Source organism: Centruroides sculpturatus, unplaced genomic scaffold (genome assembly GCF_000671375.1).
Source record: "Centruroides sculpturatus isolate CEXI.00-Female unplaced genomic scaffold, Cexi_2.0 scaffold108, whole genome shotgun sequence".
NCBI classification, from domain to species: domain Eukaryota; kingdom Metazoa; phylum Arthropoda; class Arachnida; order Scorpiones; family Buthidae; genus Centruroides; species Centruroides sculpturatus.
The window spans coordinates 758,115-772,977 of record NW_019384344.1 but is presented as its reverse complement, the minus strand read 5'-3'; the positions used below and the strand labels follow the sequence as shown (position 1 = coordinate 772,977).

The 14,863-nt window shown below is 30.1% G+C and overlaps 1 protein-coding gene and 1 pseudogene across 1 annotated transcript; both read left to right on the top strand.

Annotated features, from left to right (window-relative positions):
• Window positions 1-7,908: 7,908 nt before the first annotated feature.
• On the top strand, window positions 7,909-10,568 carry LOC111635136 (annotated as a pseudogene).
• A 3,397-nt stretch (window positions 10,569-13,965) lies between these two features.
• Window positions 13,966-14,617, top strand: LOC111635126. The gene is made up of 2 exons (XM_023379987.1): window positions 13,966-14,294; window positions 14,395-14,617. The coding sequence occupies exons 1-2, from the start codon at window positions 13,966-13,968 to the stop codon at window positions 14,615-14,617; spliced, it is 552 nt and encodes a 183-aa protein (XP_023235755.1).
• The last annotated feature ends 246 nt before the right edge of the window (window positions 14,618-14,863 follow it).

Below are 14,863 nucleotides of genomic sequence, written 5' to 3'. Positions count from 1 at the left end.
GTTGTTGTCGTCGTGGTGACGGCACGTTTGTTTCCCAAGAATAGGATTGATTTTAAAATCCAGATACGTTTTTATTATTACTGATAATCAACTTCATTCTTTTATCATTTTTTACAAATTATTTTGAATAAAACTATCTGTCCATTAAATATTTTTTTTTTTCTAAAAACTGTCCAAGTNTTATAGGCTTTCTTATCGTTAATTTGTACTTCACTTGTTTTAGTAAATTGCGTTAATTTAGATTTATATATTTATTTATTCTTCAAATAAATTCACAACTTAAATTTTAAATTATTACAAATAAGTCTTATAATGTAAAATATTAATTTATTTAAAGAAAAATTAATATTTGAGAAATATTTTATAAAACTTAAACATAAAAAATCTAATCATAAATTTACTTTTTATTGCAGAATTCGCTGACAATAAATCGTAGTTAGTGCCATAATTATTATTTCAATTAAAAGACTTAAATCTTTTGAATTTTTTAATATATGATACATTGATATAACTTTTTTGTACATGTAATAAGATCTGTTCATAGTATATTTCATGTATTTCTAACTTACTTAGACTTTCTTACAGCTTTCAATGTACATTGATCGATAAGATTTTTTTAATATTGTGTATTGTATATTTAGTTAATATGACATAGAGTAAACACAAATGTTGATCTTATATCTATATGACAATGTATAATAAAATTCGACAGTGTCCTTTGAAGTAAATTCTTCAAAGCTTCCGTTGCATAAGACTAACGTTCACTAACTTAAATTAATTTTTAATGTTAACAGTTTAGAAAGTCTTCTCTCTGTACAGTTGAGAGTATGGTTTAGTAAAAACCATACTCTCAACGCGATAATTTTGAACGTAATCATTCGCAATTTCTTTGTTAATATTTAGTTTCTCTTGTAAACAAAGCTCATACTGGTTTTGAGAAATGGGATTTTTCAAGAACTAATTAGGCCAAAATGTTGCAAAGATTTAATAATATGGATATTACATACATATATATTTAATATTATGTTTCTGTATATTTTTCTGTATGGATATTTCGAGTTATATAATCGAATACCATTAATTTTGTATCATCAATGTATAAGCTAAGTTTGATTTTGGAGTTTTACTTTTCCGGCTGCTATGTATATATAACATGTGAAAATTTTGAAATCGTGTCAAATTTGACCCTCCGAGTGTTTTGCAAATCTTCTCGTTTTCAGACCTCCTGAACCCAAAAAAGTCAAAAAAATTCCGTGGATATGTATTTATGTATGTATGTATGTATGTATGTGTGAGTGTTGGAGCCCATTTCACTTAATGTTTCAGGATAGAGTATAGATAGATTTGGCACATTGGCTTATATATAAGAGGCATTGATGCTATTAAATTTTGGTGATGAAAAGTCGAGGAGAGGGGAGATAGAGAGTAATTACGTGTCATATCTCTCGAGGAGTCAGACTTAATGAAGATTTTACTTGTTGTTAGCATTTACAGTGTTTTATAAAACTCATTTCTACCCTCAAAATCAAGTCTTTTGCTATTTTATAATAATTAAAAATATGTAAAGTTTTTATAACGAAATCTCATAACAGATAGTGCCATATACAATTTTATTAATTTATTATTAATACAAATGTTATTTTTAAAATAAAATATCTCACAAAAGCCAGGAAACTTACGCAACTCGTTGCTAGATTTTTCTTATTAATAACTATTGCTATTAATTTTTCCAAAAATATAAATAAATAAAATAAAATAAAATAAAAAAACAAAAAAATCTCTTTACACAGTTCGTGACGAAAGACATTCTTTCAGGACGTTATCAATGATAACTCTTTTCTCCGTTCATAATCGATATAAGTAAAAATGCATTTGCATCTTGTATTTGTTTTTTCAAAGTAAGTATTTACAAGCGACACTATTAAACACAACATTATATATATATATATTTGGATACGGCTTCTAAAACTGATTCTAGAATTATAATTAATTTGCTAAGGATTCTTAAATAACTATATGAGATTATCTAAAAACTTCGGAATATTTTTTAGTTAGCACTTTTTACTAATCTTCTTGATAGCATTTTTGAAGAAACATAAAAATAAAGCAAATTTCAATTAACGTGATTTATGTATTTAATAAATTATGAATAAAATTTAATTTTTCATAACGACAGTTTCTTAATTTTTTTCTCATGCGTGACATTTTAAAGACAATAATTCATATTATTTAAGCATAAAAATCTAATGATATGTTCTAAAATTTCCATATTTTTTAAAACTCTTTAGAGTTCCCAAAATAGCCATTTTTACAATGTCGAAATACTGTAATGGAATTTCAATATTATGGATTTGCATACTCTAGATTCTGTATTATACGTTTAATTTCTTTTTGAAAATCTGTAACTTATGAAACTAAATTTCTTCATAATTTCAATGAAAAATGTTTGATCTCTTGATGAAAGCAAATTCGTCATAATATTAAAATTTCAGAACTTTTAGTTGCACTGTATATTTATTGTTGTTATACCGAATATTGTTAATTTAATCCTTGTGAATTTATAACGAATTTTTAAAATATCCTAACAAGTTTTGTTGAAATTATTTCAATAAACTAAGAAAAAAAAAATAGAAAAAATTTTATTTTATATTAAATCTTATTATATAATTATACAAGAAAGCTATTTTATATTCAAAGTAAAAAATGCGCTCGTAACACGATATTACATAAGTACACTTGTAATGAAAGACAACAGTGTAGAAAAAGAGAAAATCTGAATTGACTCAAATAGTGCTTCGTAAAATTTAACTAATTAAATGAATGAACTTTTAAGTGTATAAGTCAATGACAGTTACGAAGTTTCATAGATTCTATTGCTGATATAGAATTTTAATTTAAAAGCCTTTTCTTTTTTTTTCATACAAGTAGTGATAGAATGAAGTTTTCTTCGATTTTTGCTTCGACGTTTATTATTCTTAACTTTCATAATTTTAATAGTTTACCAACGTAAACGTACAAAACATTTTAAAATATTGTAAATTTTTCAAATATTTTTTAAAGTCTAAAGCAGAGAAAGAGATGTTCATGATATTTTCAGAACTCTTCCGTTATCCTTCTTCATTTAATTCATCAAATATTTTTGTGTTTTGGAGATTGTTTTATATTTTTATTGAATTTTTTTTATACTCTTAATTAAAATCTTTTCGTTTTGTGGTCATTATTAAGCATATTTATATGGTTTTCTAAATTTTTGTATAAAAGTAATAGTTAAACATAATTATAAACATTATGAAAAAATTATCAGTGTATGCAAAAAAGATTAATATCAAGTTTTAATTAAAATATGGAAAAAAACGTTTTAAACGAGAAAATATATAAAATCAAATTTTTTACTAAAAATATTAATCTTTAAAAACTAAAATTGAAAAGTTAAAGGACTGCAATTTATGAGAAATTGTGATTAATTAATGTAAGGAAAATATCATGAAAACATAAAATTTATGAAAAAATTTAATAAAACTTTTATAAAATATTTTTATGTATTTATTTTTCTTTTAACGTAATTAATTTCTAGTTAAAAACAAATGTAAAGTAATTATTTTAATTTATATTAGTGCTTGTACAGTGTATCAGGAATTAAACAAGCGCTCGACACTAATAAATTACTCGTTTATTATAATATCCCTTTATCTAAAACTAAAAAAAGTGATTTGTGATAATAAAATTCATAAAATAAATGCCAAATAATAATAACATTTTAATTAAAAGCTCGAGTTAATTTTTTCCGTATTTATTGTTAAACAGTATATTTTTTTTCTAATTAACGATAATTTATGTGTTATACTATTAACCAGAAAATTCGTAATAAGAACGAGATATTATATTAAGTAGTGATAAATATCTATTTAATAAGATAATACGATTCTTTGTATTTTATATTTTTATTATTTAAAAAAATTAGTAACATATAACGAATAGCGTAATATAATTTTATATAATTACTTAATTAGGCTACTTTAACAAATAAAACATTAATACAAATATTATGTAATCTGCTTATTATTTCTTAAAAGTGATAAAAATATTTACCTACTTTTTCGTTTGTTGTTATGGTTAAGTTTAGGTTCATGGTATACGGCAAAACAACACATGGGAGTTCTGCCATGAAAGTTTGCCTCCCAGAAGGACTTCCTATGTTAAACTAGTCTTGGTGTTAGATACGAAGAGAAACTGGTAAACTCTACTTGGCCAGCCCATTGGCAAGGCGCGAAGCCACTAATTATAGTATTCTTTGGCCATTTTTTTTATGCAAAGCGAGAAGTTAACTATAGAATGATTTAACATAAAATCCATATTAATAACTTCATTAAAGTATTTTATTGTTGTTTTGTACAAATTGTCAATAACAAGAATATGATACATAATTTTAATAATCGCAATTCACTTCATAAGACACAACCATAAAAGTACAGACCATCAATAGTTCTATCATTTAAGCGTGTACGAATTTTTGAGAAATTCTGATTTGCTGCCGAAAAGATCCTTTCAGTTTCTATTCTCATGAATGGAATCGTTAATAAATAGTCGTATACGAATTTTAAATTCAAACTTCTTATATTTTTATCTTTAAAAACGCTATCTCTTTCTTAATAATTTGTTTTAATTCTTGTGATTTTTGACGTTAGAAATATCAAGTTTTTCTTCTACAGCCGTTTATAATCGGTCTTTCAAAGATATATACCGTCAGAGAATATTATTGATACCATTTTGTTATTTATTGTTATCGTCTAACGTGATAAGTTGATTTTGAATGTATTGCTTCTTCAATATATGCACTGTACGTATTGGGGAAAACTACGTAATATTTTAATATAATATGCAAACTGCTCTAACGAGTTTTTGAATCGCAATTTATTTCCTGAATTCTGCTTTAACTTAAGTTTGTAAATATTTCTCATTTTGCGTAGGTAAGCGTTTAAAAATTTTGATTATTTTTCACGTTAATTTATGGAGAAAGTACAGCATAAGTGAGATTATTAGGAATATCTGTAAAATCTGTTTTAATAACTAAACCGTTGTCAACACCACTGTAGTCATTTTTCTCGTCTTTATCACATATATCTTCAATATCGAGTATTTTCTGTTCATTAAATATTTTGTTTTGTTTAAATTTATAGAAGAATCCATAACCACCGAATGGACTTCATGCGCAAAATAAATTTGCTGTTCTGATTCAATAAGCCGCTCAATTTTAGTCATAACTATTTCTCCATCAGTTGTAATACAGACTATCTTTAGAAATGCGAAGACTGTAATCTACTAATTTCTTATCGATAAGCTCTATACACTTTTCTGCCGGCATACTTCCAAGTAAACGAGTTTATCCGTTATTATAAAAGTTACGTAACCATTGATGGAATAGACATTTACGTAATGCCGACTCGTTTGTACTGACTTGATTCGTTTTAACTGTGTTCTACATTAATAGCATTGATGTTTGTGTTTCTTAAATCTATATTATCTATCTTTGAATGAGTATACAGGACAACTTGTTACTCATCAGTAGTCGAGTGGATAAAACCATTGAACACAGTTGATCGCCGGTTCATCAGGTCTCTTGATGGCTTAACCCAATGGTCGCCTGATGGAGCTGGCCTAGTGGAATTTTTCAGGATTTTTTCATATGTATAACACCTAAATAGAGGGTAGTTTCCCATAAAAAGTCCTCCTGGAAGACATTCCCTTGATAGATCGCCCCAGGTGTTACGTTGCTTTATCCTATCAATCCAAACATGACCACTTGTCGATCCGCCACTTCAACGTATTTATTTAAACATTTCTTATATTTCGTTATTTGTCTGTTTTTCTTTAACATATAAGTTAATAAAACCATACAGAATTTTTATTCTTTCCCGTGCTCTTTAGATACAAATACTGAATCCATGTTGACTGTTTATTTCTAAATATAAATAACACTAATTAATTAACTAAATCGATAATTTAAACTGAATTACTTAATTAAGAAACTTCTTTATTTATTTAGTTTTATTTTTCTGTTTCGTATTTTCTTTCATTTAGTGTGTTTTGACTGTTGAATCATCTGTTTATCACAACGAATTCTCGAATTGTTAGTACCAAACTATCCATATGTTATATCACCCATAAAAACAAAAAATAGAAACTTTTCATAATTAAATAGTAAAATTTAAATATTGAATAAATCCTTTAAAAAAACATTCTTTGACAAAAAAATCAACGCGCTTCCAAAAAATAATCCAATTGCAATGACATGTCATATTGAAATACTGTACCTTTCGACCGAATATGCAAATAATAAAAAATGAACATCCAAGAATGAATAGTCTGAGCTACAGCGCATAATATATAAAGAATATTCTTTCTTTATATAGATAGGTGTATATAAAGAATAATTCTTTCTTTGAGGGACTGAACTTCTGTTGGAGTTTTATTGTGCTAATCGTTGATTGTAAACAATGCCTTCCCGTCGAATTCGTCCACTACAACCATATGTAGGAATTTGAAAGAGCAATGTCCTTCCACCCTTCTTTAGTCCTTCATCGGACAAATCGATTTATCACCCAACATTTGGGTCGGAGTGATGCAACAATTAGACGATGTATGAATGGGTCTAGCATGGCAAAGTTCAGAGAAAAGCAGACAGTGGACGTTCTAGAGCGGTATTTTTTGACCTTTTTTTTTATCTCACGGCACACTTAAACCTATAATCAAGTTTCGGTGACACAAATTTACGTGGAAAAAATCATGTGATTTAAAGTTGTGTTTGTAAACATTCTGTCGCCATGTTACTTGCTATTTAACCTAATTCTTTTTGTCCATATTTTTTGTTAATTAAATAAAACAGTTTTGTTGTTACTTAAAATAGTAGAATGTTACAACAAAAGTTATTTAAATTAATAATTTTCATTTACATAAGAAAAGCAACTTAACATTAAATCTTAATTTGCATTTAAAGTACGTATACGTAAATTACGTATACGTTTGTTTATTATAACAATAGCGAGGTTGAGGCCGAAGTTTTAAACGTGAAAACGTGTACGTCGGACGTTCAGCGCTGCTTTCCTGTAAGCCTAGAAGTTTGACAATGGTCTTTGGTTAGTCAGTGGAATCATGCTCGACATTCCAAATACCATTGTCAAACTTCTAGGCTTACAGGAAAGCAGCGCTGAACGTCCGACGTACACGTTTTCACGTTTAAAACTTCGGCCTCAACCTCGCTAATAAATAACTCGCATAACCAATTTTAAAACGGTTTTAATTTTGACGTGTATTCTTATTGTTTTTTGGACATACTGGAAAATAATTTATTTAATAACCTTCAAATATTTTCGCAGCACACCTACGTTCCTCTTGCGTCACACCGGTTGAAAATCATTGGTTTAGAGCAGGGGGTCTCCAACTTGGGTTCCGCGGAACCCTAGGGTTCCCTGAAACGTTAACAGGGGTTCCGCAAGTGATCACTATTTGCTCAGCCAAAACGCGCGTAAAATGGAAATCATGTATACAAGGAATTTTTTATGTAAGAACGGGGTAATGGACTGTCTTATTAAAATATTAGATTAATTAATATAATATTTAAGTAAAATTACAATACTGTATTAATATAAATTGGGTATAAAATGACAGTGTTTAAAAAAATAAATATGAATAAATATTTTATGGATAAAATAAAATCTTGAAATTCGGTAAAAGTCACGTGCTTCAAATACTTTAATCAAGACGCATGACGTCACATATTAGTTATTTTAATCTCATTCTGTCTGTTAAATACAATCACGTACAAGCGTACAAGTGAGTATTTATTTTTTTATATCATAAATGATAACTCTTATTATTTATTTACAACTTAATTAGACTACCGTAGCAATAATGGCTATGTGGTTGAGAACTGGTAAGCTTCATTCCACGGATGCAGGAACTAGTTTCGCTACTACTGTTGAAAATGAACCAAATGTTAGTACCAAAAAGTTGTCTTGTGATTTGGAGTTACCCATTTGTAAAAAGCGGAAGTATATTGAAGAATACATAAAATTTGGTTTTACATGGATTGGTGATGAAAATGAACCAAAAGGGTTATGTGTTGAGTGTGAACATGTGATGCACAACAGCAGTTTAAATCTCGCAAAACTGAAAAGACATCTGGAAACAAATCATCCAACTTTACATAATAAAAATGTTGAGTATTTTAAAAGAAAATGTAATGAGTTGAAGAATACAAAAAAGACCTTCATGAATTTTGTTAAAAACGATAATGATAATGCTTTGGAAGTATCGTATTGTGCCAGTTATCGTATTGCTCAACAGGGTGAAGCTTATACGATCACAAAAGAATTAATTAAGCCATGTGTAAAAGATGTAGTTACTACCATGATTGGGGAAGAACATGCTAAATTAGTTGATTGTATTCACCTTTCGAATAGTACAGTTTCATGGCGTGTTAAAGATATGTCTAATTTTCGTGAAAATGAGCTCATAAGACATTTGCTAGCTTCTGAACATGGATTTACTATTCAACTTGATGAAACTATAAATATAGCTGGATTAGCGATCTTGCTCGTTATTGTGATATATATCCATGGAATGGCTACTCAAGAAGATATGCTAATTTGCAAAAGTCTACCAACCAGAACTGCGAAAGAAATTTTTAATTTGATAGATTCATATTTCAAAAAGCAAGATATATCTTGGGATTTATGTCATCAAGTATGTACCGATGGAGCCAAGGCAATGCTTGGTAAATTGAACGGCTCAGTTTCACGCATGAAACAAAAAAAAAATCCTCACATGAGAAGTATTCATTGTTGTCTTCATTAACAAGCTCTTGCAGTGACGAAAATGCCAGAAGAGCTAAAAAACGTACTTAATGATTGTGTTAAAATTATAAATTTTATCAAATCAAGGCAATTAAATTCAAGAGTTTTCAATTTATTGTGTGAAAATATGGGAAGTTTATATAAAACACTACTGTTGCACACAGACGTCCGTTGGTTATCTCGTGGAAAACTGTTAGCAAGATTTTGCGAATTAAAAGATGAAATAAGAATTTTCTTATCTGAACATGCACCTCAATTAAATGATGCAGTTTGGATTCAGAAAATGATATATCTAGCAGATATTTTTACCTGTTTAAATGAGTTCAACACATTGCTCCAAGGAACAAATATCAATATTTTCAAGGTACAAAATAAAATTGACGCTACTCTTTTAAAATTGAAATTTTGAGGAGATTGCATTTTGAAAGGAAATATTGAATGCTTTCCTAATTTGCACAATATTTTAGTAGACAGTAACGCTAATCTCGAAAAAAATAATTTGGTTCAACATTTATACGATCTGCAAAAACATTTCGTGAATGTTTCCTATTCAAAAAAAAAAAAATTATCTCGGATTCCAAAATCCTTTTCGAGACTGTGACACCTCCGAACTCCCAGTAAAAGAAAAAGAACGACAAACTGATATATCTACCGATACTAAATTAAAACTAAAATTTAATCAAATTGATATTATGCATTTTTGGATTGACATTTAGAATGAATATCCTGAAATTGCCAAAAGAGCTGTGAAACATCTAATGTCATTTGTATCAATCTATATATGAAAAAATCTTTCTCTTTGTATGCTGCCACAAAAACAAAATACAGAAACAGATTGTATACTGAAGATGACATTAGGTTGCAGATTTCAACAATTATTCTCGATGAAAAAATGCTTTGCGGTAAAAAACAGCGCAGTCAAGTCATTAAAATAATTTTTTTTATTAATTTGTTATAATATAAAATATTGTTCCTTTTGTTAATTATTCATAAAATGTATTCTAGAAAATAAATAAAGTAAAACCTGATTCGCTACCTCACTATTCATTGTCTTATTAAGATGTTTGTATTAAGATTAAATAATTTCGCAAATTATTTAATCTTAATACAAACATACAAGAATAATTTCGCAAATTTGAGTATAAAAAAGCTTTGATAAACTATTTTATCTGCTACTTAAACATGAGGTTCTTTCAAGAAAGCCATGAGCTCGAAGGGTTCCTAAAAGTGTAATAGGTTGAAGACCCCTGGTTTAGAGTGACGATGGAATAAGAAACGGGAACAGAGCGATTGTTCGGACAGCTGTAACAGCATCAGAGTCGTCCCTATCGATCATCCAACGTGTGATATCAATGCCGAAGTAACCACCAGGACTATTGCTAAACGACTACACCAGCAGAATCTACGATCACAATGTTCATTACACCGGCTGCCACTGGATCAGTGGCAGCCGGAGTAATAAACAGTGACCGTAGGCATCGTCAACAACGATTGTAGTGATGCTGGGTTCAATTAACATGGAACTGTTCTGATTAGAGACGAATCGTCTTCAGTGACAAGTCTCGCTTTGAACCAGGTCCGACAAACAGTGCAGATGTGCATGAATTCATGTTGGCCATTGCCGGAATACCAATTTTAATGTCGAACGCCACGCTGCCCGTCAATAGGGAGTTATGGTTTGGTGCGCCATTTTTCTCTATAGCAGGACTCCCTTAGTGGTAGTCTTTGGCGCCCTCACAGCATAGCGATACATTGACGACATTCTGAGACCTCTTATCATTTTTTCGTAATTGGCTATTCTATCTAATTTTTTAAAACTAGATTCGTCACAATGGTTAGACACAGAAGACCACTTTTACTCCTTATAATATACTTTATTGAAATCGATAGAGGATTTTACTAGACACGAAACAAACAATAATAAATTCTGAGACCTATTGTGATACCGTTCCTTTTGCAGCAGCCAGGCATACTTTCCAATAAGACAGTGTCCGGTCACACATGGAACGCCTCTCATTTGAATGTTTTCCTGGTTGCGACATCCTTTTTTTTATCAGCCAGACTGTTAGATTTCTCTTCAATTGAGCACATTTGGAAGCTGATGGGGCGTCTCCTACGACCATTTGAGCCATCAATTAAATGTTGTTTGGCAAGAAATCCCTCAGGACACTATCCGTCAACTTTATGAATCAATCCACGCCAGATAACAGCATATATTCAGCCAAGAGGTGGGTCAAACGTCTTACTGACTTCTTGTGTAGCTCTTTTTTTGGAATAAATTATCCAACTGCTCTGAAACTGTAATCACTTCATTTTCTGTGCATATACTATAAACGTACCAAATTTTGTCTCTCTTGGTGCGCCAATATTTTGTCAAAGAATGTATTTTTTTCTAACACGTTGAGATTGGATTAGATTGTATTGACGAAAGACAACATAACGCTTAGGCACTTAAAAAGGGAAACTGGCCTCTATTTAGGTGTTAGACAAATCAAAAAAAATCACGGGAAACTTTACATGGCCAGCCTACGGTGATGCGCGAACAACTAATAGTTTTTAATTGTTTTACCCACTCGTTCACTGATGGATAATTCAAATTAGAGGTAGAATAAAGTTTAGTAGTGTAATGCCGATATTTGTCGACAAATACCAGTATTCAAATACGAAAAAATTGACCATGATCTCGAATATTGTAATATCTATCCCAGAGCGAAAGGCTCTGGGATAGATATTACAATATTTATCCCAGAGCCTTAATATACAATATTTTGATTTACATTGGTTGCCTTTGACGAGTTGTCCGCCAGGCCATTTCGATACAACTTTTAAAATTTAAAATAATTAACTCTGGGAAATGTCTAACGCTTAAGAGTTAAGCAGTTCCCAATTAACTATAAATTGAAATTGTGCTTAAATAGTCATTTTATGTAAGTATTACATGTATTATTGTACTATGTAACTATTACATAGTATAATATAATGGTACATATATAATAATATTTTAGTACAGGATATCCAAATTGAGTATGGTACATTTCAAATCGCTGCCAAAATTCAGTGCATAAATTAATGCATTTACGTATTGTATGAGGAATAGCAACTAAATACGTTTTCCTAGAATTAATTGAGGCGTGCGAATGAATTAATTTCGGAGCTCCGTGCACCCACCCCGCGATTCCTGATATTACGTACCTACAATTCTTCTTCTGCGATATTTGAAGGACATGTTTATACTGGCACCAAAATTAATGAACGCTATGAACTTCGTATGCGCATACAAGACGCCGTTGCTTCTGTTAGGCCGCAGATGTTGAAGAAAACATGGCAGAAATATTCTCCTTGAAACAGGAGCACATGTAGAAATTTTATAACTTTGGTAAAAGGGAGTAAAAGTAAAACAAAGCTAATTTTTACAATAAACTTGGTGAGTTGGTCTTTAAATTGTACACTTTACTTTTACTGTAGCTATTATTTAATTTTACTTATATCCTTTCAAAATTTTCCAGTCTCAATGCGGACACCCTGTATTTACAAGCAAAAACGGCACCTAAAATTTGCCTAAATAAACGAGTGATTGTTTTACATGTCAATACTATAATTTTATTTAATACAAACCTAACATCAGCAATATTCTTGCTTTTGTAACCACCAAAAGGGAGTTTGTAGGCATATAAACAAATTTGTTATGTCCTTTCAATCCGATGTTCACCAGGGGTCAAGAACCTCTCAGAAAACAATTTAATGTTATATTGCTCTTCATTTCTTTGATATTATCCGAAGCATAGAAATTTAACTTGAATTTAAATACTTTATTATGTGAAGAATTTTCATAAAAATATGAAATAATATATTCTCTTACTATTAAATTTACTTCCAATATTAACCTAATACTTCAGTCGAATATATAAATAAATTTAATATTTTAGTAAACATGAAAATTTTTTTCTGTTAATCAAATACTAAACATATTTAAGTTGGATCACTGTAAACATTCATCTATAAACTGGGATGCTCGAGTATGAATAGAATATTGTTTTCTTTCAAAATATTTAATTATTACATTAAAGAAATTATATGAAAGCAATCTTTGAATGTTAAATATTCACTTTTAAAAATATATTTTGAAATAATGCTTACCACAAATTTATAAATTTAATGTTAAAAGACATATAAAAAATCAAAATATATTGTGTAAAGGTCATAATTTAATATATATAATGTATATAATGTATAATGTATAAATAAAGTTTGTTTTTGCATTAGATAAAGTAAACTTATTGATAAGTAGAAAAGTATCCGGCATTGTAAGTAGGCGTTTAAAAATGTAGCTTTTAACTTTATTTTTAACAAAACCTAAATAATATTGCTCGGAAAGATGGTAAGTATACTTCAAAATTTTTTCGATATCGACAATGATAACGATAGAAGAAAGAAATTTATTGAATAAATAAGAAACAGGTTTATAAAACTTCATTTTGAAAAGAAAAAAAATATATATATTTTTGTTTGTTGTTAAATAAACAGAAACTTGCAATTGACTTTGTTTTGAAAAAATCGATTTAATTAAATCTGAAAATTGAATTTCTTTATATGAATTAAAAACTGAAATATTAAAAATAGAAAAAAATAGATTTCTAAAAATTAATAATATTAAAACACATTTGAATTCGATTTCTTTCGCGATGTTATCACCCTAGGAACTAATTTATATGAAAACTCGATTCAGGCTTAAAATATCCATGAAAATTTATGAAAATTATCTTTTTGATTCACATTGGTTTTGTTTGATGAAGTACAGCAATGCAAATCAAGCAATGCAAATTTCCTTGGAGGACGCCTCCCGGAAAGACTTTCTAATGGGAAACGGCCCACATTTAGGTATTACACATGTGAAGAAAACACAGAAAAGGTGACCAGCCTGTTGGTGAGTTTCGAACCCGCGACCAACTACAGTGTTCAGTGCTTTTATCCACTTCCCTGATAGGTCTACTCACAATAGAGAGATGTCATTAAAATAAATAAATATAATATATATATATATATACGGCTAAACAAATGGCAACACGTGCTGGAAAATGAGGGACTAAAAATCAGCCAAATCAAGACGGAGTATATGTTCTGTAATCTTGACGGTCTCCCTGGTACTGGTTCATTAACACTAAATGGAATACCATTGCCAGAAAGTACTGAATTCCGCTATCTAGGATCTCTGTTGCAGAAAGATGGCAACATTGATAAGAAGATTACTAGAAGGATCAATGCAGGGTGGTTAAAGTGGAAACAGGTGACAGGAATAACTTGTGACAAACGCATACCACTTAAAGTAAGAGGGCTAATATATAAAACTGTCATTAGACCCGTGCTTATGTATGGGTGCGAGTGCTGGCCAACGACAGCCACCGAAGAGAAGCGATTGCATGTGGCAGAGATGCGTATGCTGAGGTGAATGTGCGGGGTCACAAGGATGGATTGGATTAGAAATGACTACATTAGAGGAAGTCTAAAGGTAGCATCTATCTCAGAAAAAAATAAAAAGCCATAGACTGACATGGTTTGGACATGTGGTGAGAAGGAATGAGGAACATGTAACAAAAAAGGCATGTAATATGAAAGTACAGGGAGATAGAGGTAGAGGAAGACCTAAGAAGAGGTGGATTGAGTGTGTAAAAACAGATATGGAGAAAGTGGACTGGGGAGTGGATGAAGAAACAGTTAGAGATAGACCAACGTGGCGCAAATTGACATTCCGGGCTGACCCCAAATAATCTGGGATNTAAGTTGGACGGAGAAAATAACAAATGAGGAAGTTTTGGACAGGCTGGGCTTGAGGAGAAGGTTGCTTATAAATATCCAACAAAGAAAGGTACGATATGCTGGACATTTGGCTAGAGGATCAGGAGGACAACTACTAAAAACGGTCATTGAGGGACTGGTGGAGGGGACAAGATCTAGAGGAAGACCCCGAAAGACTTGGAGAGATAACATCAAAGACTGGACTGGAAAGGATTTAA